We start from the raw sequence: 27,669 nt of genomic DNA, 5'->3' as shown, positions 1-27,669 counted from the left end.
CATATTTCTAAATATATCTGATGGTATTTTGGTATAATATATATATATATATATTTATAAATAGGTAACCCTATAGATATATATATAGATATATATAGGAATATCTATTTAAAAATAAATAGAACATATTCTGCTATGTGCGGAACATTGGAATATAATTTTCATATTTAACACTTTATATATAAAATATGCCTCTTCATGTTTTCATCTACTTGTCTGCAAAGCACTTATATATATGTCTATATATGAATGTATATATATGTATTTATGTGTTTATATGTGTATATATGTCTTTAAATACATATATACACATATAAAGACATAAATACATATGTACACACATATAAATAAATATATATATATCTCAAAGCCCTTTGCCTGCCTTTTTGTTTCTAACACCTGAAACCTCATATCTTTGAGCCCTTATAACTTTTTTTTTTTGCAATATTTTTTTTAATCATTTTTAAATGATTGTGTTAAAATGAGTGTAATTGTACTTTTTGATGTATTTTTGATGTGTTTTGTGAAACTTTCTTACTTCGCAAAACAGTTAACCAGAGCTCTAAGGTTGTGATATCCCGAAGATAGTTAACTTCAATTGCACTCAAACTACCGTGTTTACTTTCAACTTGTAATATGTGTGCAAACCCATCTGCGTTAAAAGTTTACTTTTAGTGGTTTTAGCGTGCAAGCAATTTTTTTTTAAAATAAATAGCGTGCCACTTGTAACCTGGCCCTTTATAGGGAATGGAAATTTTACCTTAAAGTGAAAGTCAATCCTAGCGTTGTACAAACGCTAGGATTGACTATTGAAACAAATAAAGGGGACTTTCATTAATGAAGTATAAGATACTTCATGTAGAAAGCTCCGTTATTTGTTTCACCCGATCACCGTTCTTAGCTGCTACAGCAGCCCACGGCTAAAACATTTTTTTGCTAAGAGGTGACGTTTTCCCCTCTTAGCCAATAGCCGTGCGGTTAATCTGGCTCCCATGGGCGCCAAGCCGGATTTACCGCACGACTATTGGGCTATTGGCTAAGAGGTGAAAACGTCACCTCTTAGCCAAAAAATATTTTTTTAGCCGTGGGCTGCTGTAGCAGCTAAGAACGGCGATCGGTTGAAACAAATAAAGGAGCTTTCTACATGAAGTATCTTATAATTCATTAATGAAAGTCCCCTTTATTTGTTTCAATAGTCAATCCTAGCGTTTGTAAAACGCTAGGATTTACTTTCACTTTAATGTCCCTTTAACTTAGCGAGGGTTATGCACATACTTCTGTTCAGGTAACATTGCACTAGTAAAATGCTATATCATATTAAAGCATTTTATTATTGCCCCTTCAAATACCTATGCTCAGATTTTCATATTCTTACCTGATGGAGTCTCCTGAGTACCGGATTTTGGTTCTATTGCTATAAATAATATCAGCACTGTAACTGTAGGCCAACTGCAAAATATATACAAATGTATTGAAATACTGTGGGAGTTAGATTATTGTCTGCATGTTTCCATTAGACACTGTATTGCTTGTTGTTTCTGACCTACTTAGAGAAAGATTTGATAAGATATTTGTGTCACATGCAGGCGACTGTCGTATTGTATTTCCGTCTCCGTATCATGGGAGGTTCCATGCCGTTGTTTTCTGAACAAGACAATCCGGCTTCTTTCTCACCTTACATCCTCACCAGGTATGGGAAGAACAAGCATGGCTCTGGCTAGGCGCCAGCAGCTGCCCTTCTTTGTTTGGTGCTGTGGGAGAATGCGTTGTCAGGGGAATTCTGTCTCTGCATGTTGTCATGTGATCAGGACAGCAATTAGGTCAAAGCTGATACACGGCTATTAGTTTTATTGGGTCTAAGAGACTGAAGATTAGTGAAACTGGCGGGGAGTATTTCCTACTGAAGCCTTAGTTAAATATTATTTTTTTTTTATATTTTCTGTCCAATTTTCTTTTATCTCTTTTCATGTAAGTCTGTAAATAAGATTGCTATATATGCATTATATGCATTATAGCAGTGCTGATTTTAATATAAATATTTTTTGTAAACATGCTTCTAAATGTATTTGATATGCACCTAGGGTTGCCACCTCGGCCATGTTTTCCTGAACAATTATGAGGTACACAGGTTGCAAGATGTGCAGGGAGGAATATGTATTGTGTCTCTCAACTGCAAATAAATGATATTGCTGGACAGCACTATTCATGTTACATCTTGCCGCATGTAAAACTCATACCTGTCCAGAAAAACATGGCCGAGGTGCCAAGCCTATATGCACCACATTTGTGTCCCATTATCCCCTCATAATACAGAAAATGGAGCAGAGAAGCAGTTTCTATGTAGCAACATAGAGTAACTAAAATGCTCCAGCATTTCTGTTTCCTGAGCACCTGTAACTAGCTAATGACTTTTGTGAGTAAGAATCGATTTTCAAAAATTTTCAAAACGTTGCAGCCATGGAGAGAAATAAATCATCTTATTTTACTGAGCATTATTTTGTAATGTAAGTGTCTCTCTTCTAAGATCAGTAGTTCATAAAATAAAACTGCCTTTAAAACAATCCCAGAGGGGCCTTTTAATATTGACAAGACATCTTATAGAATCTTACCAGACCAGAGAGTTTTAGAGAATCAGGCCCTTTATTCATTATGTACACACATGTGAGCATGCGCACATAACTATCAGTTGTAGGTCTTTCAGATTTCTTTCATACAGATGGTGAGTGTCCATTGTCCATTACTTCTGGTAATTACTCCTCCATATCACTAGGAGGAGGCAAAGATTACCAAACCCCAAGAACTCTATAAAACCCCTTCCACCTCACCAGTACCTCAGTCTTGTATTCAAGACTGAATGAAGATGTGCATTTGATTCTTCAGAAAAAGGGGTTCTCAGATCGAGTTGAGGCAATTTTCCCTGAGAGTACAGTGTTTGCCAGAGGGATGTATTTGGAGTATTGGAAGTGACATATATTTCACCAGTGGGGATTTAGTCACAAGCCTTGCCATGGGGGGTCGCAGGGACTTGTCCTTTGCCTCTGCCTGTTGGTTCGTCAATATACTCCTATTCCAGTAGCAGAGTAAGTTGGGTAAGTACTATATTTTTATTTACTTGGCACTCTGTAAGCTGTTTAGGTTATCAGTATATATATTGCTATATATGTAGATAGCCTTGGGATTGGGACAGTTATTTATATGTAGTTATTTGATATTTCCCCTTTCAAAATGTTTAATATGTTTATTTCTCTTGTAAGATGTATCGAGTCCACGGATTCATCCATACTTATGGGATATTCTCCTTCCCTACAAGAAGTGGCAGAGAGAGCATCCACAGCAGAGCTGTCCATATAGCTCCTCCCTTAGCTTCACCCCCCAGTCATTCTCTCTACCTGCTTAACTGCTAGGAAGGGCAAAGGGAGTGTGGTGACAAAAATGTTAGTTTTTATTTTCTCAAGCAAAAGTTTGTTATTTTAAATGGTACCGGGGTGTACTATTTACTCTCTGGCAGAAAAGGGATGAAGATTTCTGCAAGGAGGATGATGATCTTAGCATTTTGTAACTAAGATCCACTGCTGTTCTTACAAGGGCTGAAGAGTACAGGAAAACTTCAGTTGGGGGAACAGTTTGCAGGCTAAACTGCATTTAGGTATGTTCAGTCTATTTTTTTCTAGACAGACTGTGTTATTTCTAGAAAAGGCTGGCAATATCCCCATGAGGGAAAGGTAAGCTGTATTCAGTTAAAGAGGAATCCAAGCTTGCATAAAGGGCTCATAGTTACTGGTGACACTAATAGGAAAAAACGTTTTGGTTTAATTACAAATAAAACGTTTTTTGAGGGACTTTAAGGGGTCTTTGTGGCTTGTTTAAGGGTTATTAACCCACATGGCTAGTTTAAGAAACACTCTGTGGTGTTTCTTTTAGGCCCCATAACATCGAGGGAGGTGGGAGGGGCCTATTTTCAGTTGCACAGTTTATTTACCTCAGAAGCATCCAGCTACTTCTCCAGAGATTCCTGCTGTATTTGAGGGCTGTAAAGAGGTTTTTCCCCCCACAAATCGTTCCTAAAGGGCATGTAGGCGCCACAGCAGAGCTGTGGCAAGGTGCTGAACATTATTTTACCGGTTTTGAAGTTTTTTCAATCCGGTTTTTACATTAAGGGGTTAATTGTTTATTTGCATAGTGGTGCAAAGTTACTAAGGCCTAGATTTGGAGTTTGGCGTTAGCCGTGAAAACCAGCGTTAGAGGCTCCTAACGCTGGTTTTAGGCTACCGCCGGTATTTGGAGTCAGTGATTAAAGGGTCTAACGCTCACTTTTCAGCCGCGACTTTTCCATACCACAGATCCCCTTACGTCAATTGCGTATCCTATCTTTTCAATGGGATCTTTCTAACGCCGGTATTTAGAGTCGTTTCTGAAGTGAGCGTTAGAGCTCTAACGACAAAACTCCAGCCGCAGGAAAAAAGCAGGAGTTAAGAGCTTTCTGGGCTAACGCCGGTTCATAAAGCTCTTAACTACTGTACCCTAACGTACACTAACACCCATAAACTACCTATGTACCCCTAAACCGAGGTCCCCCCACATCGCCGCCGCTCGATTAAATTTTTTTAACCCCTAATCTGCCGACCGCCACCTACGTTATACTTATGTACCCCTAATCTGCTGCCCCTAACCCCGCCGACCCCTGTATTATATTTATTAACCCCTAACCTGCCCCCCACAACGTCGCCGCCAGCTACTTACAATAATTAACCCCTAATCTGCCGACCGCAAAGCGCCGCCACCTACGTTATCCTTATGTACCCCTAATCTGCTGCCCCTAACACCGCCGACCCCTATATTATATTTATTAACCCCTAATCTGCCCCCCTCAACGTCGCCGACACCTGCCTACACTTATTAACCCCTAATCTGCCGAGCGGACCTGAGCGCTACTATAATAAAGTTATTAACCCCTAATCCGCCTCACTAACCCTATCATAAATAGTATTAACCCCTAATCTGCCCTCCCTAACATCGCCGACACCTAACTTCAATTATTAACCCCTAATCTGACGACCGGTGATCATCGCTACTATAATAAATGGATTAACCCCTAAAGCTAAGTCTAACCCTAACACTAACACCCCCCTAACTTAAATATAATTTAAATCTAACGAAATTAATTAACTCTTATTAAATAAATTATTCCTATTTAAAGCTAAATACTTACCTGTAAAATACATCCTAATATAGCTACAATATAAATTATAATTATATTGTAGCTATTTTAGGATTAATATTTATTTTACAGGCAACTTGGTAATTATTTTAACCAGGTACAATAGCTATTAAATAGTTAAGAACTATTTAATAGTTACCTAGTTAAAATAATAACAAAATTACCTGTAAAATAAATCCTAACCTAAGTTATAATTAAACCTAACACTACCCTATCAATAAATTAATTAAATAAAATACCTACAATTACCTACAATTAACCTAACACTACACTATCAATAAATAAATTAAATACAATTGCTACAAATAACTACAATTACATAAACTAACTAAAGTACAAAAAATAAAAAAGAACTAAGTTACAAAAAATAAAAAAATATTTACAAACATAAGAAAAATATTACAACAATTTTAAACTAATTACACCTACTCTAAGCCCCCTAATAAAATAACAAAGACCCCCAAAATAAAAAAATGCCCTACCTTATTCTAAATTAATAGAGTTAAAAGCTCTTTTACCTTACCAGCCCTGAACAGGGCCCTTTGCGGGGCATGCCCCAAGAAAATCAGCTCTTTTGCCTGTAAAAAAAAACATACAATACCCCCCCCCAACATTACAACCCACCACCCACATACCCCTAATCTAACCCAAACCCCCCTTAAATAAACCTAACACTAAGCCCCTGAAGATCTTCCTACCTTGTCTTCACCATCCAGGTATCACCGATCCGTCCTGGCATCCGGTGCTGAAGAGGTCCAGAAGAGGCTCCAAAGTCTTCCTCCTATCCGGCAAGAAGAGGACATCCGGACCGGCAAACATCTTCTCCAAGCGGCATCTTCGATCTTCTTCCATCCGGTGCGGAGCGGGTCCATCTTGAAGCAGCCGACGCGGATCCATCCTCTTCTTCCGGCGTCTCCCGACGAATGACGGTTCCTTTAAGGGACGTCATCCAAGATGGCGTCCCTCGAATTCCGATTGGCTGATAGGATTCTATCAGCCAATCGGAATTAAGGTAGGAATATTCTGATTGGCTGATGGAATCAGCCAATCAGAATCAAGTTCAATCCTATTGGCTGATCCAATCAGCCAATCAGATTGAGCTCGCATTCTATTGGCTGATCGGAACAGCCAATAGAATGCGAGCTCAATCTGATTGGCTGATTGGATCAGCCAATAGGATTGAACTTGATTCTGATTGGCTGATTCCATCAGCCAATCAGAATATTCCTACCTTAATTCCGATTGGCTGATAGAATCCTATCAGCCAATCGGAATTCGAGGGACGCCATCTTGGATGACGTCCCTTAAAGGAACCGTCATTCGTCGGGAGACGCCGGAAGAAGAGGATGGATCCGCGTCGGCTGCTTCAAGATGGACCCGCTCCGCACCGGATGGAAGAAGATCGAAGATGCCGCTTGGAGAAGATGTTTGCCGGTCCGGATGTCCTCTTCTTGCCGGATAGGAGGAAGACTTTGGAGCCTCTTCTGGACCTCTTCTGCACCGGATGCCAGGACGGATCGGTGATACCTGGATGGTGAAGACAAGGTAGGAAGATCTTCAGGGGCTTAGTGTTAGGTTTATTTAAGGGGGGTTTGGGTTAGATTAGGGGTATGTGGGTGGTGGGTTGTAATGTTGGGGGGGGTATTGTATGTTTTTTTTTACAGGCAAAAGAGCTGATTTTCTTGGGGCATGCCCCGCAAAGGGCCCTGTTCAGGGCTGGTAAGGTAAAAGAGCTTTTAACTCTATTAATTTAGAATAGGGTAGGGCATTTTTTTATTTTGGGGGTCTTTGTTATTTTATTAGGGGGCTTAGAGTAGGTGTAATTAGTTTAAAATTGTTGTAATATTTTTCTTATGTTTGTAAATATTTTTTTATTTTTTGTAACTTAGTTCTTTTTTATTTTTTGTACTTTAGTTAGTTTATGTAATTGTAGTTATTTGTAGCAATTGTATTTAATTTATTTATTGATAGTGTAGTGTTAGGTTAATTGTAGGTAATTGTAGGTATTTTATTTAATTAATTTATTGATAGGGTAGTGTTAGGTTTAATTATAACTTAGGTTAGGATTTATTTTACAGGTAATTTTGTTATTATTTTAACTAGGTAACTATTAAATAGTTCTTAACTATTTAATAGCTATTGTACCTGGTTAAAATAATTACCAAGTTGCCTGTAAAATAAATATTAATCCTAAAATAGCTACAATATAATTATAATTTATATTGTAGCTATATTAGGATGTATTTTACAGGTAAGTATTTAGCTTTAAATAGGAATAATATATTTAATAAGAGTTAATTAATTTCGTTAGATTTAAATTATATTTAAGTTAGGGGGGTGTTAGTGTTAGGGTTAGACTTAGCTTTAGGGGTTAATCCATTTATTATAGTAGCGATGATCTCCGGTCATCAGATTAGGGGTTAATAATTGAAGTTAGGTGTCGGCGATGTTAGGGAGGGCAGATTAGGGGTTAATACTATTTATGATAGGGTTAGTGAGGCGGATTAGGGGTTAATAACTTTATTATAGTAGCGCTCAGGTCCGCTCGGCAGATTGGGGTTAATTATTGTAAGTAGCTGGCGGCGACGTTGTGGGGGGCAGGTTAGGGGTTAATAAATATAATATAGGGGTCGGCGGTGTTAGGGGCAGCAGATTAGGGGTACATAGGGATAATGTAAGTTGCAGCGGATTACGGAGCGGAAGATTAGGGGTTAATAATATAATGCAGGGGTCAGCGATAGCGGGGGCGGCAGATTAGGGGTTAATAAGTGTAAGGGTAGGGGTGTTTAGACTCGGGGTACATGTTAGAGTGTTAGGTGCAGACGTAGGAAGTGTTTCCCCATAGGAAACAATGGGGCTGCGTTAGGAGCTGAACGCTGCTTTTTTGCAGGTGTTAGGTTTTTTTTCAGCTCAAACAGCCCCATTGTTTCCTATGGGAGAATCGTGCACGAGCACGTTTTTGAGGCTGGCCGCGTCCGTAAGCAACTCTGGTATCGAGAGTTGCATTTGCGGTAAAAATGCTCTACGCTCCTTTTTTGGAGCCTAACGCAGCATTTTTTTGAACTCTCGATACCAGAGTTAATTTTATGGTGCGGCCAGAAAAAAGCCTGCGTAGCGTTAACAGCCCATCTACCGCCAAACTCCAAATCTAGGCCTAAGGCTTTATGATGCTACTGTAAAAATTTTGTTTTGTTTACTGCTTTTTTACACTATTTTGCAGAGTTTGTGCAGCTTTTTTTTCTCTTAAAGGCACAGTACCGTTTTTGTTTAAAGTGTTATTTTCTTTGATTTAAGTGTTTTCCAAGCTTGTTTGTTTCATTACTAGCCTGTTTAACATGTCTGACACCAAGGAAAATCCTTGTTCTATGTGTTTAGAAGCCATTGTGGAACCCCCTCTTAGAATGTGTCCCACTTGCACTAATATGTCTATAAATTATAAAGAGCATATTTTAGCACTTAAAAATATTGCAATAGATGATTCTCAGTTAGAAGGAAATGAGGGTTTAGCATCTAGCTCTCCCCAAGTGTCACAACCAGTAACGCCCGCACAAGTGACGCCCAGTACCTCTAATGCTTCAAATTCATTTACTTTACAAGACATGGCCATAGTTATGAATAAACCCCTCACAGAGGTTTTCTCTAAACTGCCTGGTTTACAAGGAAAGCGTGACAGCTCTGGGTTAAGAACAAATGCTGAGCCGTCTGACGCTTTAGTAGCCGTATCTGATATACCCTCACAATGTTCTGAAGTAGGGGTAAGGGATTTGTTATCTGAGGGAGAGATTTCTGATTCAGAGCTTATTGCTCAAGGAGGTATTAGCTACTCTAGACGATTGTGACCCTATAGTGGTCCCAGAGAAATTGTGTAAAATGGACAGATACTTAGAGGTTCCTGTTTACACTGATGTTTTTCCAGTCCCTAAGATGTTTGTGACTATTGTTACTAAGGAGTGGGATAGACCAGGTATTCCGTTCGCTCCCCCTCCTGTTTTTAAGAAAATGTTTCCCATATCTGACACCATACAGGTCTTGTGGCAGACTGTTCCTAAGGTGGAGGGAGCTTTTTCTACTCTTGCTAAGCATACAACTATACCTATTGAAGACAATTGTGCTTTCAAAGATCCTATGGATAAAAAATTAGAGGGTCTCCTAATGAAAATTTTTGTTCATCAAGGTTTTCTTCTGCAAACTATTGCATGCATTGTTCCTGTAACTACTGCAGCTGCTTTCTGGTTTGAGGCTCTAGAAGAGGCTCTCCAGGTGGAGACTCCATTAGAGGATATTATGGATAGAATTAAGGCCCTTAAGTTGGCTAATTCTTTCATTACAGATGCCGCTTTCCAACTGGCTAAATTAGCGGCAAAGAATTCAGGTTTTGCCATTTTAGCACGCAGGGCGTTATGGCTTAAGTCCTGGTCTGCTGATGTGTCATCAAAATCTAAGTTGTTGAACATCCCTTTCAAAGGAAAGACCCTATTCGGGCCTTCACTGAAAGAAATTATTTCAGACATCACTGGAGGGAAAGGCCATGCCCTCCCTCAGGATAAAACAAATAAGATGAGGACCAAACAAAATAATTTTCGTTCCTTTCGGAACTTCAAAGGTCCCGCTTCAGCTTCCCCTGCAGCAAAGATCCCGCTTCAGCTTCCCCTGCAGCAAAGCAAGAGGGGAATTCTGTCCAATCCAAGTCAGTCTGGAGTCCTAACCAGGCTTGGAACAAAGGTAAACAGGCCAAGAAGCCTGCTGCTGCCTCTAAGACAGCATGAAGGGGTAGCCCCCGATCCGGGACCGGATCTAGTAGGGGGCAGACTCTCTCTCTTCGCTCAGGCTTGGGCAAGAGATGTTCACGATTCCTGGGCTTTAGAAATTGTGTCCCAAGGATATCTTCTGGACTTCAAAGACTCCCCCCCAAGGGGGAGATTTCACATTTCTCAATTGTCTGCAAATCAGACAAAGAGAGAGGCGTTCTTACGCTGTGTAGAAGACCTACATACCATGGGAGTGATCCGCCCAGTTCGAAGAGCGGAACAAGGGCTAGGTTTTTACTCCAACCTGTTTGTGGTTCCCAAAAAAGAGGGAACTTTCAGACTGATCTTGGATCTCAAAACTCTAAACAAATTCCTCAGAGTACCATCTTTCAAGATGGAGATTATTCGGACTATTCTTCCTCTGATCCAGGAGGGTCAATATATGACTACCGTGGATTTAAAGGATGCGTATCTACACATCCCTATTCACAGAGATCATCATCAATTCCTCAGATTCGCCTTTCTGGACAGGCATTACCAGTTTGTGGCCCTTCCTTTCGGGTTGGCCACGGCTCCCAGAATTTTCACAAAGGTGCTAGAGTCCCTTTTGGCAGTTCTAAGACCGCGGGGTATAGCAGTGGCGCTTTATCTAGACGACATCTTAATTCAGGCGTCGACTTTCCAGCTAGCCAAGTCTCACACGGACATCGTGTTGGCTTTTCTGAGCTCTCACGGATGGAAGGTGAACATAAAAAAGAGTTCTCTCGTCCCTCTCACAAGAGTTTCCTTCCTAGGGAAATGAAAATATTTCTGACGGAGGTCAGAAAATTAAAACTTTTAATCACTTGCCTAGCTCTTCATTCCATTCCTCGGCCATCAGTTGCTCAGTGTATGGAGGTAATCAGACTCATGGTAGCGGCAATGGACATAGTTCCTTATGCCCGCCTACACCTCAGACCATTGCAACTATGCATGCTCAAACAGTGGAATGGGGATTATGCAGATTTATCTCCTCAACTGCATCTGGACCAAGAGACCAGAGATTATTTTCTCTGGTGGTTGTCTCAGGACCACCTGTCTCAGGGAATGTGTTTCCGCAGGCCAGAGTGGCTCATAGTAACGACAGATGCCAGCCTGCTAGGCTGGGGTGCAGTCTGGAAATCCCTGAAAGCACAGGGCTTATGGTCTCCGGAGGAATCTCTCCTCCCGATAAACATTCTAGAACTGAGAGTGATATTCAATGCGCTTCAGGCATGGCCTCAGCTAGCTGCGGCCAAATTAATCAGATTTCAGTCGGACAACATCACGACTGTAGCCTATATCAATCATCAAGGAGGAACACAGAGTTCTCTAGCGATTATGGAGACAACCAAAATAATCCGATGGGCGGAGGATCACTCTTGCCATCTCTCAGCAATCCATATCCCAGGAGTAGAGAACTGGGAGGCGGATTTCCTAAGTCGTCAGACTTTTCATCCGGGGGAGTGGGAGCTCCATCCGGAGGTATTTGCCCAGCTGACTCAGCTATGGGGCACACCAGAATTGGATCTGATGGCGTCCCGACAGAACGCCAAACTTCCTTGTTACGGGTCCAGGTCCCGGGATCCCCAGGCGGTACTGATAGATGCTCTAGCAGTGCCCTGGTCCTTCAATCTGGCTTATGTATTTCCACCGTTTCCTCTCCTCCCACGTCTGGTTGCCAGAATCAAGCAGGAGAGAGCTTTGGTGATTCTGATAGCGCCTGCGTGGCCACGCAGGACTTGGTATGCAGACCTGGTGGACATCATCTGTTCCACCGTGGACTCTGCCAATGAGGCAGGACCTTCTAATCCAAGGTCCATTCAAGCATCCAAATCTAACTTCTCTGCATCTCACTGCTTGGAGATTGAACGCCTGATTCTATCAAAGTGTGGTTTCTCTGAGTCGGTCATTGATACCCTGATTCAGGCTAGAAAGCCTGTCACCAGGAAAATCTATCATAAGATTTGGCGCAGATATCTTTGTTGGTGTGAATCCAAGGGTTACTCATGGAGTTATATTAGGATTCCTAGAATTTTGTCCTTTCTCCAAGAAGGATTGGAGAAGGGATTATCAGTTAGTTCCTTAAAAGGACAAATATCTGCTTTGTCTATTCTTTTACACAAACGTCTGGCAGATGTCCCAGACGTTCAAGCGTTTAGTCAGTCCTTGGTCAGGATCAAGCCTGTATTTAAACCTGTTGCTCCACCATGGAGCCTAAATTTGGTTCTTAATGTTCTTCAAGGGGTTCCGTTTGAACCTATGCATTCCATAGATATTAAGCTTCTATCTTGGAAAGTTTTGTTTTTAGTAGCTATCTCTTCGGCTCGAAGAGTTTCTGAGTTATCTGCTTTACAGTGTGACTCACCTTACCTAGTTTTCCATGCAGATAAGGTGGTTTTGCGTACCAAACCTGGGTTTCTTCCTAAGGTTGTTTCTAATAGGAATATCAATCAGGAGATTGTTGTTCCTTCTCTGTGTCCTAATCCTTCATCAAAGAAGGAACGTCTGTTGCACAATCTTGTTGTGGTTCGTGCTTTAAAGTTCTACTTACAAGCAACTAAAGATTTCCGTCAAACATCTTCATTGTTTGTTGTTTATTCTGGTAAATGGAGAGGTCAAAAGGCTACTGCTACCTCTCTTTCCTTTTGGCTGAAAAGCTTCATCTGTTTGGCTTATGAGACTGCTGGCCAGCAGCCTCCTGAAAGAATTACTGCTCATTCTACTAGAGCAGTGGCTTCCACATGGACTTTTAAAAATGAGGCTTCTGTTGAACAGATTTGTAAGGCGGCGACTTGGTCTTTGCTTCATACTTTTTCCAAATTTTACAAATTTGATAGTTTTGCTTCTTCGGAGGCTATTTTTGGGAGAAAGGTTCTACAAGCAGTGGTGCCTTCCGTTTAAGGTACCTGTCTTGTCCCTCCCTTTATCCGTGTCCTAAAGCTTTGGTATTGGTATCCCATAAGTATGGATGAATCCGTGGACTCGATACATCTTACAAGAGAAAACAGAATTTATGCGTACCTGATAAATTTCTTTCTCTTGTGATGTATCGAATCCACGGCCCTCCCTGTCTATTTAAGACAGGTAGTATATTTTTATTTAAAAAACTTCAGTCACCACTGCACCCTATAGTTTCTCCTTTTTCTTCCTAGCCTTCGGTCGAATGACGGGGGGGGTAGAGCTAAGGGAGGAGCTATATGGACAGCTCTGCTGTGGGTGCTCTCTCTGCCACTTCCTGTAGGGAAGGAGAATATCCCATAAGTATGGATGAATCCGTGGACTCGATACATCACGTGAGAAAGAAATTTATCAGGTAAGCATAAATTCTGTTTTTTAATCGTGTCATTTTTTTCAGGCGTGTACATTTCTCTTGTAAGGTGTATCCAGTCCACGGATCATCCATTACTTGTGGGATATTCTCCTTCCCAACAGGAAGCTGCAAGAGGATTACCCACAGCAGAGCTGTCTATATAGCTCCTCCCCTAACTGCCACTCCCAGTCATTCTCTTGCAGCTCTCGACAAGGGAAGTAGCTAGAGAGATGTGGTGACTTAATGTAGTTTATCTTCAATCAAAAGTTTGTTATTTTTAAATGGTACCGGAGTTGTACTGTTTTTACCTCAGGCAGAAATTAGAAGAAGTGTTTTGCCTGAGGTTTTTGATGATCTTAGCAGGTTGTAACTAAGATCCACTGCTGTTCTCACACATAACTGAAGAGTATGGGAAACTTCAGCTGGGGGGACGGCCTGCAGAATTAACTGCCTTGAGGTATGTTCAGTATACAGGGAGTGCAGAATTATTAGGCAAATGAGTATTTTGACCACATCATCCTCTTTATGCAAGTTGTCTTACTCCAAGCTGTATAGGCTCGAAAGCCTACTACCAATTAAGCATATTAGGTGATGTGCATCTATGTAATGAGAAGGGGTGTGGTCTAATGACATCAACACCCTATATCAGGTGTGCATAATTATTAGGCAACTTCCTTTCCTTTGGCAAAATGGGTCAAAAGAAGGACTTGACAGGCTCAGAAAAGTCAAAAATAGTGAGATATCTTGCAGAGGGATGCAGCACTCTTAAAATTGCAAAGCTTCTGAAGCGTGATCATCGAACAATCAAGCGTTTCATTCAAAATAGTCAACAGGGTCGCAAGAAGCGTGTGGAAAAACCAAGGCGCAAAATAACTGCCCATGAACTGAGAAAAGTCAAGCGTGCAGCTGCCAAGATGCCACTTGCCACCAGTTTGGCCATATTTCAGAGCTGCAACATCACTGGAGTGCCCAAAAGCACAAGGTGTGCAATACTCAGAGACATGGCCAAGGTAAGAAAGGCTGAAAGACGACCACCACTGAACAAGACACACAAGCTGAAACGATAATAAACAAAAACTATACAGATATGTTAGATGTTAACAACACAATGTACAGAATGACTAGAATAGAGCACAATACTCCCCTCTTAAGTGACCGCTGCCCTCTAACAGTCTCTCCCAACAGGACTGTGAGTAGAATATGGATCAAATATATAGAGGCGCTGGTCTTGAATCTCGTATATATTGACGTGCACACTGAAGAAAGAAACTAAACTTGTGATTTGCAGGAGTTGACAACAAAATAATGTGCAGTATACTCACTCCGAAAATTTCAGAGTTCAGCTTCTTCAAAGGATCTTTGTCCCAGTTTTCCCACACTGTGTTTTAGTATCTGTAGATAATGGAAATTGCACTGCAGGTAATTGTATCTTTTGCGTGATAAAATGTGCAATATACTCACTCCGATAAATTCGGAATCCGGCTCCTCAAAAGGTGATAGATAGCTTTAAATTACTTCCAAGAAAGGCAGCAAAATACTTGTTGTAGCAAACAAATATTTATTAAAACATAATTAAAAAGCTCTTTTTTTGAAACGCGTAGAGCCAAGATAAAAAAGAGCTTTTTAATTATGTTTTAATAAATATTTGTTTGCTACAACAAGTATTTTGCTGCCTTTCTTGGAAGTAATTTAAAGCTATCTATCACCTTTTGAGGAGCCGGATTCCGAATTTATCGGAGTGAGTATATTGCACATTTTATCACGCAAAAGATACAATTACCTGCAGTGCAATTTCCATTATCTACAGATACTAAAACACAGTGCGGGAAAACTGGGACAAAGATCCTTTGAAGAAGCTGAACTCTGAAATTTTCAGAGTGAGTATACTGCACATTATTTTGTTGTCAACTCCTGCAAATCACAAGTTTAGTTTCTTTCTTCAGTGTGCACGTCAATATATACGAGATTCAAGACCATCGCCTCTATATATTTGATCCATACACAAGCTGAAACGTCACGACTGGGCCAAGAAATATCTCAAGACTGATTTTTCTAAGGTTTTATGGACTGATGAAATGAGAGTGAGTCTTGATGGGCCAGATGGATGGGCCCGTGGCTGGATTGGTAAAGGGATAAGTGATAATAAGCAGCACCGGAGACTTTGTATGCACTTAAAAACTTCACTTTATTAAGGCAAATGGATCCTCTTACAAAGCGGTTGATGTGAAAGCTACGATTACGGCCACAAGGGCTGAAACGCGTAAGCAACGGTTCATGGGGTGCAACTCTTTTGGCACAGTTTGTCACACATCAACCGCTTTGTAAGAGGATCCATTTGCCTTAATAAAGTGAAGTTTTTAAGTGCATACAAAGTCTCCGGTGCTGCTTATTATCACTTATCCAGTTGACTCTGAAACCGAGCAAGCACGGAAGATTCCAAGGCACTACGGAACCTAGTGCACGCTTTCACCACAGACCCACTAGCGTAGTGGGAGTATCCCAGAGAAAGGGATCGGCCAGCTGTCGGGAGCTAGCAGGTGGCGTCAGACGCCGAGTGCGGAGCGGTTAAGTGAGGAGCGGGCCTAGGAGGGGAGAGATTACACAGCACAGGGAGCAAGTCTTGTGAGGAGAAGGATACTTCACCAGTGGAGAGACACTCCTTTGATCGAGGGTACCCCCGTGGACGGGCCGCTCCCAAATACCGCATCACTTTGAAGCAGACACGGTACCGACAAGAAGCCGGGTGAGTCAGCAGATGCTATGCTGTTCTGAAATTTCATTACTGAACAACAACAGTTTGACACATTTACCTATTCCATTTTTTGGCATCTGATGAGGTGGACTTTTGTTATCTAGTGCTAACACACAAGTGACTTTTTATTTGGATTGGTAAAGGGCAGAGAGCTCCAGTCCGACTCAGACGCCAGCAAGGTGGAGGTGGAGTACTGGTTTGGGCTGGTATCATCAAAGATGAGCTTGTGGGGCCTTTTCGGGTTGAGGATGGAGTCAAGCTCAACTCCCAGTCCTACTGCCAGTTTCTGGAAGACACCTTCTTCAAGCAGTGGTACAGGAAGAAGTCTGCATCCTTCAAGAAAAACATGATTTTCATGCAGGACAATGCTCCATCACACGCGTCCAAGTACTCCACAGCGTGGCTGGCAAGAAAGGGTATAAAAGAAGAAAATCTAATGACATGGCCTCCTTGTTCACCTGATCTGAACCCCATTGAGAACCTGTGGTCCATCATCAAATGTGAGATTTACAAGGAGGGAAAACAGTAGACCTCTCTGAACAGTGTCTGGGAGGCTGTGGTTGCTGCTGCACGCAATGTTGATGGTGAACAGATCAAAACACTGACAGAATCCATGGATGGCAGGCTTTTGAGTGTCCTTGCAAAGAAAGGTGGCTATATTGGTCACTGATTTGTTTTTGTTTTGTTTTTGAATGTCAGAAATGTATATTTGTGAATGTTGAGATGTTATATTGGTTTCACTGGTAAAAATAAATAATTGAAATGGGTATATATTTGTTTTTTGTTAAGTTGCCTAATAATTATGCACAGTAATAGTCACCTGCACACACAGATATCCCCCTAAAATAGCTAAAACTAAAAACAAACTAAAAACTACTTCCAAAAATATTCAGCTTTGATATTAATGAGTTTTTTGGGTTCATTGAGAACATGGTTGTTGTTCAATAATAAAATTAATCCTCAAAAATACAACTTGCCTAATAATTCTGCACTCCCTGTATTTATTTCTAGAGAGATGATAAGAAGTCTAGAAAATGCTGACAGTGCCTGATATATTTGAGGTAAGCCTGATTGCAGTGATTTTATAACGACTGGCATCATGCTTGCAGTAAAGAGTAATTTTCATGTTACTTGCTCTTATCACATAGGCCTAGATTTAGAGTTTAGCGGTAGCCGTGAAAACCAGCGTTAGAGGCTCCTAACGCTGGTTTTAGGCTACCGCCGGTATTTGGAGTCACTCAAAATAGGGTCTAACGCTCACTTTTCAGCCGCGACTTTTCCATACCGCAGATCCCCTTACGTCAATTGCGTATCCTATCTTTTCAATGGGATCTTCCTAACTCCGGTATTTAGAGTCGTTTCTGAAGTGAGCGTTAGAGCTCTAACGACAAAACTCCAGCCGCAGAAAAAAAGCAGGAGTTAAGAGCTTTCTGGGCTAACGCCGGTTCATAAAGCTCTTAACTACTGTACCCTAAAGTACACTAACACCCATAAACTACCTATGTACCCCTAAACCGAGGTCCCCCCACATCGCCGCAACTAGCTTAATTTTTTTTAACCCCTAATCTGCCGACCGCCACCTACGTTATACTTATGTACCCCTAATCTGCTGCCCCTAACCCCGCCGACCCCTGTATTATATTTATTAACCCCTAACCTGCCCCCCACAACGTCGCCGCCAGCTACTTACAATAATTAACCCCTAATCTGCCGACCGCAAAGCGCCGGCACCTACGTTATTTTTATGTACCCCTAATCTGCTGCCCCTAACACCGCCGACCCCTATATTATATTTATTAACCCCTAATCTTCCCCCCTCAACGTCGCTGACACCTGCCTACACTTATTAACCCCTAATCTGCTGAGCGGACCTGAGCGCTACTATAATAAAGTTATTAACCCCTAATCCGCCTCACTAACCCTATCATAAATAGTATTAACCCCTAATCTGCCCTCCCTAACATCGCCGACACCTAACTTCAATTATTAACCCCTAATCTGACGACCGGAGCTCACCGCTACTATAATAAATGGATTAACCCCTAAAGCTAAGTCTAACCCTAACACTAACACCCCCCTAACTTAAATATAATTTAAATCTAACGAAATTAATTAACTCTTATTAAATAAATTATTCCTATTTAAAGCTAAATACTTACCTGTAAAATACATCCTAATATAGCTACAATATAAATTATAATTACATTGTAGCTATTTTAGGATTAACGTCGGCGACGTTGAGGGGGGCAGATTAGGGGTTAATAAATATAATATAGGGGTCGGCGGTGTTAGGGGCAGCAGATTAGGGGTACATAAGGATAACGTAGGTGCCGGCGCTTTGCGGTCGGCAGATTAGGGGTTAATTATTGTAAGTAGCTGGCGGCGACGTTGTGGGGGGCAGGTTAGGGGTTAATAAATATAATACAGGGGTCGGCGGTGTTAGGGGCAGCAGATTAGGGGTACATAGGGATAATGTAAGTAGCGGCGGTTTACGGAGCGGCAGATTAGGGGTTAATAATATAATGCAGGGGTCAGCGATAGCGGGGGCGGAAGATTAGGGGTTAATAAGTGTAAGGGTAGGGGTGTTTAGACTCGGGGTACATGTTAGGGTGTTAGGTGCAGACGTAGGAAGTGTTTCCCCATAGGAAACAATGGGGCTGCGTTAGGAGCTGAACGCTGCTTTTTTGCAGGTGTTAGGTTTTTTTTTCAGCTCAAACAGCCCCATTGTTTCCTATGGGAGAATCGTGCACGAGCACGTTTTTGAGGCTGGCCGCGTCCGTAAGCAACTCTGGTATAGAGAGTTGCATTTGCTGTAAAAATGCTCTACGCTCCTTTTTTGGAGCCTAACGCAGCATTTTTTTTGACTCTCGATACCAGAGTTAAATTTATGGTGCGGCCAGAAAAAAGCCTGCGTAGCGTTAACAACCCATCTACCGCCAAACTCCAAATCTAGGCCTTAGTATGCTAAACGTTTACAGGATTTATAAGGAACGTTTTTTACTAAGGGTGATAAATCTTTCTTTGGGGCCTAGTTTTCCACATGGCTCGTATTTGACTCCTAGGAGTAGTTTTTTAGGCCCTCTGACTTTCAGTGCATGGTGGGAGGGGCCTATTTTCGCGCTCTAATTGCGCAGTCGTTTTTACACTCTGAGACATCCAGCTTCCCTGAAGGAGTCCCCTGACATATTGGACCTCTGTAAAGGGTTTTTGTGCCTACAAAAGTCGTTGTATGCGAAGGTAGGAGCCACAGCAGAGCTGTGGCAGTTTGCTTGTGACTGTTATAACGGTTTTACCGTTTTTTTTGCTTCGTTTTTGAGCCTGAGGGGTTAATCATCCATTTGCAAGTGGGTGCAATGCTATTTTAGTCTAGTACATACACTGTTAAAATTTCATAGAGTTAACTGCTTTTTTCACTGTTTTGCAGTTTTTGTGTTTGTTTTTTTCCCTTAAAGGCACAGTACCGTTTTTTATATTCTGCTTTTCTCCAACATAGGTGTGTCCGGTCCACGGCGTCATCCTTACTTGTGGGATATTCTCTTCCCCAACAGGAAATGGCAAAGAGCCCAGCAAAGCTGGTCACATGATCCCTCCTAGGCTCCGCCTACCCCAGTCATTCTCTTTGCCGTTGTACAGGCAACATCTCCACGGAGATGGCTTAGAGTTTTTTAGTGTTTAACTGTAGTTTTTCATTATTCAATCAAGAGTTTGTTATTTTCAAATAGTGCTGGTACGTACTATTTACTCAGAAACAGAAAAGAGATGAAGAATTCTGTTTGTATGAGGAAAATGATTTTAGCAACCGTAACTAAAATCCATGGCTGTTCCACACAGGACTGTTGAGAGCATTAACTTCAGTTGGGGGAACAGTTTGCAGTCTTTGCTGCTTGAGGTATGACACATTCTAACAAGACGATGTAATGCTGGAAGCTGTCATTTTCCCTATGGGATCCGGTAAGCCATGTTTATTACGATTGTAAATAAGGGCTTCACAAGGGCTTATTTAGACTGTAGACATTTTTTGGGCTAAATCGATTGATATTAACACTTATTTAGCCTTGAGGAATCATTTATTCTGGGTATTTTGATATAATAATATCGGCAGGCACTGTTTTAGACACCTTATTCTTTAGGGGCTTTCCCAAAGCATAGGCAGAGTCTCATTTTCGCGCCGGTGTTGCGCACTTGTTTTTGAGAGGCATGGCATGCAGTCGCATGTGAGAGGAGCTCTGATACTTAAAAAAGACTTCTGAAGGCATCATTTGGTATCGTATTCCCCTTGGGTTTGGTTGGGTCTCAGCAAAGCAGATACCAGGGACTGTAAAGGGGTTAAAGCTTAAAACGGCTCCGGTTCCGTTATTTTAAGGGTTAAAGCTTCCAAATTTGGTGTGCAATATTTTCAAGGCTTTAAGACACTGTGGTGAAAGTTTGGTGAATTTTGAACAATTCCTTCATGTTTTTTCGCAATTGCAGTAATAAAGTGTGTTCAGTTTAAAATTTAAAGTGACAGTAACGGTTTTATTTCAAAACGTTTTTTGTACTTTCTTATCAAGTTTATGCCTGTTTAACATGTCTGAACTACCAGATAGACTGTGTTCTGAATGTGGGGAAGCCAGAATTCCTATTCATTTAAATAAATGTGATTTATGTGATAATGACAATGATGCCCAAGATGATTCCTCAAGTGAGGGGAGTAAGCATGGTACTGCATCATTCCCTCCTTCGTCTACACGAGTCTTGTCCACTCAGGAGGCCCCTAGTACATCTAGCGCGCCAATACTCCTTACTATGCAACAATTAACGGCTGTAATGGATAATTCTGTCAAAAACATTTTAGCCAAAATGAACCCTGTTCAGCGTAAGCGTGGATGCTCTGTTTTAGTTACTGAAGAGCATGACGACGCTGATATTAATATCTCTGAAGGGCCCCTAACCCAATCTGAGGGGGCCAGGGAGGTTTTGTCTGAGGGAGAAATTACTGATTTAGGGAATATTTCTCAGCAGGCTGAATCTGATGTGATTACTTTTAAATTTAAATTGGAACATCTCCGCATTTTGCTTAAGGAGGTATTATCCACTCTGGATGATTGTGAAAATTTGGTCATCCCAGAGAAACTATGTAAAATGGACAAGTTCCTAGAGGTGCCGGGGCTCCCAGAAGCTTTTCCTATACCCAAGCGGGTGGCGGACATTGTTAATAAAGAATGGGAAAGGCCCGGTATTCCTTTCGTCCCTCCCCCCATATTTAAAAAATTGTTTCCTATGGTCGACCCCAGAAAGGACTTATGGCAGTCAGTCCCCAAGGTCGAGGGAGCGGTTTCTACTTTAAACAAACGCACCACTATTCCCATAGAGGATAGTTGTGCTTTCAAAGATCCTATGGATAAAAAATTAGAAGGTTTGCTTAAAAAGATGTTTGTTCAGCAGGGTTACCTTCTACAACCCATTTCATGCATTGTCCCTGTCACTACAGCCGCATATTTCTGGTTTGATGAACTGATTAAGGTGCTCGATAGTGACTCGCCTCCTTATGAGGAGATTATGGACAGAGTCAATGCTCTCAAATTGGCTAATTCTTTCACTCTTGACGCCTCTTTGCAATTGGCTAAGTTAGCGGCTAAGAATTCTGGGTTTGCTATTGTGGCGCGCAGAGCGCTTTGGTTGAAATCTTGGTCGGCTGATGCGTCTTCCAAGAACAAGCTACTAAACATTCCTTTCAAGGGGAAAACGCTGTTTGGTCCTGACTTGAAAGAGATTATCTCTGATATCACTGGGGGTAAGGGCCATGCCCTTCCTCAGGATCGGCCTTTCAAGGCAAAAAATAGACCTAATTTTCGTCCCTTTCGTAAAAACGGACCAGCCCAAGGTGCTACGTCCTCTAAGCAAGAAGGTAATACTTCTCAGGCCAAGCCAGCTTGGAGACCAATGCAAGGCTGGAACAAGGGAAAGCAGGCAAAGAAACCTGCCACTGCTACCAAGACAGCATGAAATATCGGCCCCCGATCCGGGACCGGATCTGGTGGGGGGCAGACTCTCTCTCTTCGCTCAGGCTTGGGCAAGAGATGTTCTGGATCCTTGGGCGCTAGAAATAGTCTCCCAGGGTTATCTTCTGGAATTCAAGGGACTTCCCCCAAGGGGAAGGTTCCACAGGTCTCAGTTGTCTTCAGACCACATAAAAAGACAGGCGTTCTTACTTTGCGTAGAAGACCTGTTAAAAATGGGAGTGATTCATCCTGTTCCATTGAGAGAACAAGGGATGGGGTTCTACTCCAATCTGTTCATAGTTCCCAAAAAAGAGGGAACATTCAGACCAATCCTAGATCTCAAGATCTTAAACAAATTTCTCAAGGTCCCATCTTTCAAGATGGAAACCATTCGAACTATCCTTCCTTCCATCCAGGAAGGTCAATTCATGACCACGGTGGATTTAAAGGATGCGTATCTACATATTCCTATCCACAAGGAACATCATCGGTTCCTAAGGTTTGCATTCCTGGACAAACATTACCAGTTCGTGGCGCTTCCTTTCGGATTAGCCACTGCTCCAAGGATTTTCACAAAGGTACTAGGGTCCCTTCTAGCTGTGCTAAGACCAAGGGGCATTGCAGTAGTACCTTACCTGGACGACATTCTAATTCAAGCGTCGTCCCTCCCTCGAGCAAAGGCTCACACGGACATCGTCCTGGCCTTTCTCAGATCGCACGGCTGGAAAGTGAACGTGGAAAAGAGTTCTCTATCCCCGTCAACAAGGGTTCCCTTCTTGGGAACAATTATAGACTCCTCAGAAATGAGGATTTTTCTAACAGAGGCCAGAAAGACAAAGCTCCTGGACTCTTGTCGAATACTTCATTCCGTTCCTCTTCCTTCCGTAGCTCAGTGCATGGAAGTGATCGGGTTGATGGTAGCGGCAATGGACATAGTTCCTTTTGCGCGCATTCATCTAAGACCGTTACAACTGTGCATGCTCAGTCAGTGGAATGGGGACTATACAGACTTGTCTCCAAAGATACAAGTAAATCAGAGGACCAGAGACTCACTCCGTTGGTGGCTGTCCCTGGACAACCTGTCACGAGGGATGACATTCCACAGACCAGAGTGGGTCATTGTCACGACCGACGCCAGTCTGATGGGCTGGGGCGCGGTCTGGGGATCCCTGAAAGCTCAGGGTCTTTGGTCTCGGGAAGAATCTCTTCTACCGATAAATATTCTGGAACTGAGAGCGATATTCAATGCTCTCAAGGCTTGGCCTCAGCTAGCGAGGACCAAGTTCATACGGTTTCAATCAGACAACATGACGACTGTTGCGTATATCAACCATCAGGGGGGAACAAGGAGTTCCCTAGCGATGGAAGAAGTGACCAAGATCATTCTATGGGCGGAGTCTCACTCCTGCCACCTGTCTGCTATCCACATCCCGGGAGTGGAAAATTGGGAAGCGGATTTTCTGAGTCGTCAGACATTGCATCCGGGGGAGTGGGAACTCCATCCGGAAATATTTGCCCAAGTCACTCAACTTTGGGGCATTCCAGACATGGATCTGATGGCCTCTCGTCAGAACTTCAAAGTTCCTTGCTACGGGTCCAGATCCAGGGATCCCAAGGCGGCTCTAGTGGATGCACTAGTAGCACCTTGGACCTTCAAACTAGCTTATGTGTTCCCGCCGTTTCCTCTCATCCCCAGGCTGGTAGCCAGGATCAATCAGGAGAGGGCGTCGGTGATCTTGATAGCTCCTGCGTGGCCACGCAGGACTTGGTATGCAGATCTGGTGAATATGTCATCGGCTCCACCTTGGAAGCTACCTTTGAGACGAGACCTTCTTGTTCAGGGTCCGTTCGAACATCCGAATCTGGTTTCACTCCAGCTGACTGCTTGGAGATTGAACGCTTGATTTTATCGAAGCGAGGTTTCTCAGATTCTGTTATCGATACTCTTGTTCAGGCCAGAAAGCCTGTAACTAGAAAGATTTACCATAAAATTTGGAAAAAATATATCTGTTGGTGTGAATCTAAAGGATTCCCTTGGGACAAGGTTAAGATTCCTAGGATTCTATCCTTCCTTCAAGAAGGATTGGAAAAAGGATTATCGGCAAGTTCCCTGAAGGGACAGATTTCTGCCTTGTCGGTGTTACTTCACAAAAAACTGGCAGCTGTGCCAGATGTTCAAGCCTTTGTTCAGGCTCTGGTTAGAATCAAGCCTGTTTACAAACCTTTGACTCCTCCTTGGAGTCTCAATTTAGTTCTTTCAGTTCTTCAGGGGGTTCCGTTTGAACCCTTACATTCCGTTGATATTAAGTTATTATCTTGGAAAGTTTTGTTTTTAGTTGCAATTTCTTCTGCTAGAAGAGTTTCAGAATTATCTGCTCTGCAGTGTTCTCCTCCTTATCTGGTGTTCCATGCAGATAAGGTGGTTTTACGTACTAAACCTGGTTTTCTTCCAAAAGTTGTTTCTAACAAAAACATTAACCAGGAGATTATCGTACCTTCTCTGTGTCCGAAACCAGTTTCAAAGAAGGAACGCTTGTTGCACAATTTGGATGTTGTTCGCGCTCTAAAATTCTATTTAGATGCTACAAAGGATTTTAGACAAACATCTTCCCTGTTTGTTGTTTATTCAGGTAAAAGGAGAGGTCAAAAAGCAACTTCTACCTCTCTCTCTTTTTGGATTAAAAGCATCATCAGATTGGCTTACGAGACTGCCGGACGGCAGCCTCCCGAAAGAATCACGGCTCATTCCACTAGGGCTGTGGCTTCCACATGGGCCTTCAAGAACGAGGCTTCTGTTGATCAGATATGTAGGGCAGCGACTTGGTCTTCACTGCACACTTTTACCAAATTTTACAAGTTTGATACTTTTGCTTCTTCTGAGGCTATTTTTGGGAGAAAGGTTTTGCAAGCCGTGGTGCCTTCCATTTAGGTGACCTGATTTGCTCCCTCCCTTCATCCGTGTCCTAAAGCTTTGGTATTGGTTCCCACAAGTAAGGATGACGCCGTGGACCGGACACACCTATGTTGGAGAAAACAGAATTTATGTTTAACTGATAAATTTCTTTCTCCAACGGTGTGTCCGGTCCACGGCCCGCCCTGGTTTTTTAATCAGGTCTGATAATTTATTTTCTTTAACTACAGTCACCACGGTACCATATGGTTTCTCCTATGCTATTATTCCTCCTTAACGTCGGTCGAATGACTGGGGTAGGCGGAGCCTAGGAGGGATCATGTGACCAGCTTTGCTGGGCTCTTTGCCATTTCCTGTTGGGGAAGAGAATATCCCACAAGTAAGGATGACGCCGTGGACCGGACACACCGTTGGAGAAAGAAATTTATCAGGTAAACATAAATTCTGTTTTTTACATTAATTAAAGTGTTTTCAAAGCTTGCTGGTCTCATTGCTAGTCTGTTAAACATGTCTGACATAGAGGAAACTCCTTGTTCATTATGTTTAGAAGCCATTGTGGAACCCCCTCTTAGAATGTGTACCAAATGCACTGATCTTACTATAAGTTATAAAGATCATATTCTTGCTTTAAAAGAATTATCACCAGAGGAAACTGATAAGGGGGAAGTTATGCCGACTAACTCTCCCCACGTGTCAGAACCTATAACTCCCGCTCAAGGGACGCCCGCTCAAGGGACGCCAAGTACATCTAGCGCGCCCATAGCGTTTACCTTACAAGACATGGCGGCAGTTATGGATCATACCCTTACAGCGGTATTGTCCAAACTACCAGGGTTACAAGGAAAGCGAGACAGCTCTGGAGCTAGGAAAAATACAGAGCTCTCTGACGCTTTAGTAGCTATGTCTGATATCCCCTCACAATATGCAGACGCTGAGAAAGGAGAGCTTCTATCTGTGGGTGATTTTTCTGACTCAGGGAAGATACTTCAACCTGATTCTGATATGTCTACATTTAAATTTAAGCTTGAACACCTCCGCGTGTTGCTCAGGGAGGTTTTAGCTACTCTGGATGACTGTGACACCATTATAGTCCCAGAGAAATTGTGTAGATTGGATAAATACTATGCAGTGCCTGTTTACACTGATGTTTTTCCAATAGCTAAGAGGTTTTCAGAAATTATTACTAAGGAATGGGATAGACCAGGTGTACCGTTCTCTCCCCCTCCTGTTTTTAAAAAGATGTTTCCCATAGATGCCGCTACACGGGACTTGTGGCAAACAGTCCCTAAGGTGGAGGGAGCAGTCTCTACCCTAGCTAAGCGTACAACTATCCCCGTCGAGGACAGTTGTGCTTTCCTAGATCCAATGGATAAAAAGTTATAGGGTTACCTTAAGAAAATGTTTATTCAACAGGGTTTTATTCTCCAGCCCCTTGCATGCATTGCCCCTGTCACTGCTGCTGCGGCCTTCTAGTTTGAGTCTCTGGAAGAGGCTCTACAGGTAGAAACCCCATTGGATGATATACTTGACAAGCTTAAAGCTCTTAAGCTAGCCAATTCATTTGTTTCTGACGCCGTTGTTCATTTAACCAAACTAATGGCTAAGAACTCAGGTTTTGCTATTCAAGCGCGTAGGGCGTTATGGCTTAAATCCTGGTCAGCTGACGTTACTTCAAAGTCTAAGCTTCTCAACATTCCCTTCAAGGGGCAGACCCTATTCGGGCCCGGACTGAAGGAGATCATTTCTGTTATTACTGGAGGAAAAGGTCACGCCCTTCCTCAGGATAGGTCCAACAAATTAAGGACCAAACAGTCTAATTTTCGTGCCTTTCGAAACTTTAAGAGTGGCGCAGCTTCAACTTCCTCTAATACAAAACAAGAGTGAAAATTTGCCCAGTCCAAGCCGGTCTGGAGACCTAAGCAGGCTTGGAACAAAGGAAAGCAGGCCAAAAAACCTGCTGTTGCCTCTAAGACAGCATGAAAGATCAGCCCCCGATCCGGCAACGGATCTAGTAGGGGGCAGACTTTCTCTCTTCGCCCAGGCTTGGGCAAGAGATGTCCAGGATCCCTGGGCGTTGGAAATCGTGTCCCAGGGATATCTTCTGGACTTCAAAGCTTCTTCCCCAAAAGGAAGATTTCATCTCTCACAATTATCTGTAAACCAGATAAAGAGAGAGGCATTCTTACATTGTGTTCAAGACCTCCTAGTTATGGGAGTGATCCACCCAGTTCTAAAGGAGGAACAGGGGCAAGGCTTCTATTCAAATCTGTTTGTGGTTCCCAAGAAAGAGGGAACCTTCAGACCAAACTTAGATCTCAAGATCCTAAACAAATTTCTCAGGGTCCCATGCTTCAAGATGGAGACTATTCGAACCATCCTACCTATGATCCAGGAGGGTCAATATTTGACTACCGTGGACTTAAAGGATGCTTATCTTCACATTCCGATACACAGAGATCATCATCGGTTTCTCAGGTTCGCCTTTCTAGACAGGCATTACCAGTTTGTGGCTCTTCCCTTTGGATTAGCTACGGCACCAAGAATCTTTACGAAGGTTCTGGGGTCACTCCTGGCGGCCCTAAGGCAGCGGGGTATAGCAGTAGCCCCTTACCTAGACGACATTCTGATACAGGCTTCGAATTTTCAAATGGCCAGGTCCCATTCGGACATTGTTCTGGCATTCCTGAGGTCTCATGGGTGGAAAGTGAACGAAGAAAAGAGTTCTCTT

At 42.4% G+C, this 27,669-nt stretch overlaps 1 protein-coding gene across 1 annotated transcript in view; it reads left to right on the top strand.

Moving 5' to 3' along the window:
- Window positions 1-27,669, top strand: part of TMTC1 (transmembrane O-mannosyltransferase targeting cadherins 1) — a 378,921-nt gene that overhangs the window by 88,464 nt on the left and 262,788 nt on the right. The window contains exon 6 of the mRNA XM_053718806.1: window positions 1,587-1,690. Within this exon, the coding sequence (XP_053574781.1) occupies window positions 1,587-1,690 (104 nt within the window). The remainder of the gene's footprint in view (window positions 1-1,586; window positions 1,691-27,669) is intronic.

Source organism: Bombina bombina, chromosome 6 (assembly GCF_027579735.1).
Source record: "Bombina bombina isolate aBomBom1 chromosome 6, aBomBom1.pri, whole genome shotgun sequence".
Taxonomy (NCBI): domain Eukaryota; kingdom Metazoa; phylum Chordata; class Amphibia; order Anura; family Bombinatoridae; genus Bombina; species Bombina bombina.
The sequence above is the reverse complement of the archived record's forward strand: the minus strand, read 5'-3'. Positions and strand labels throughout refer to the sequence as shown.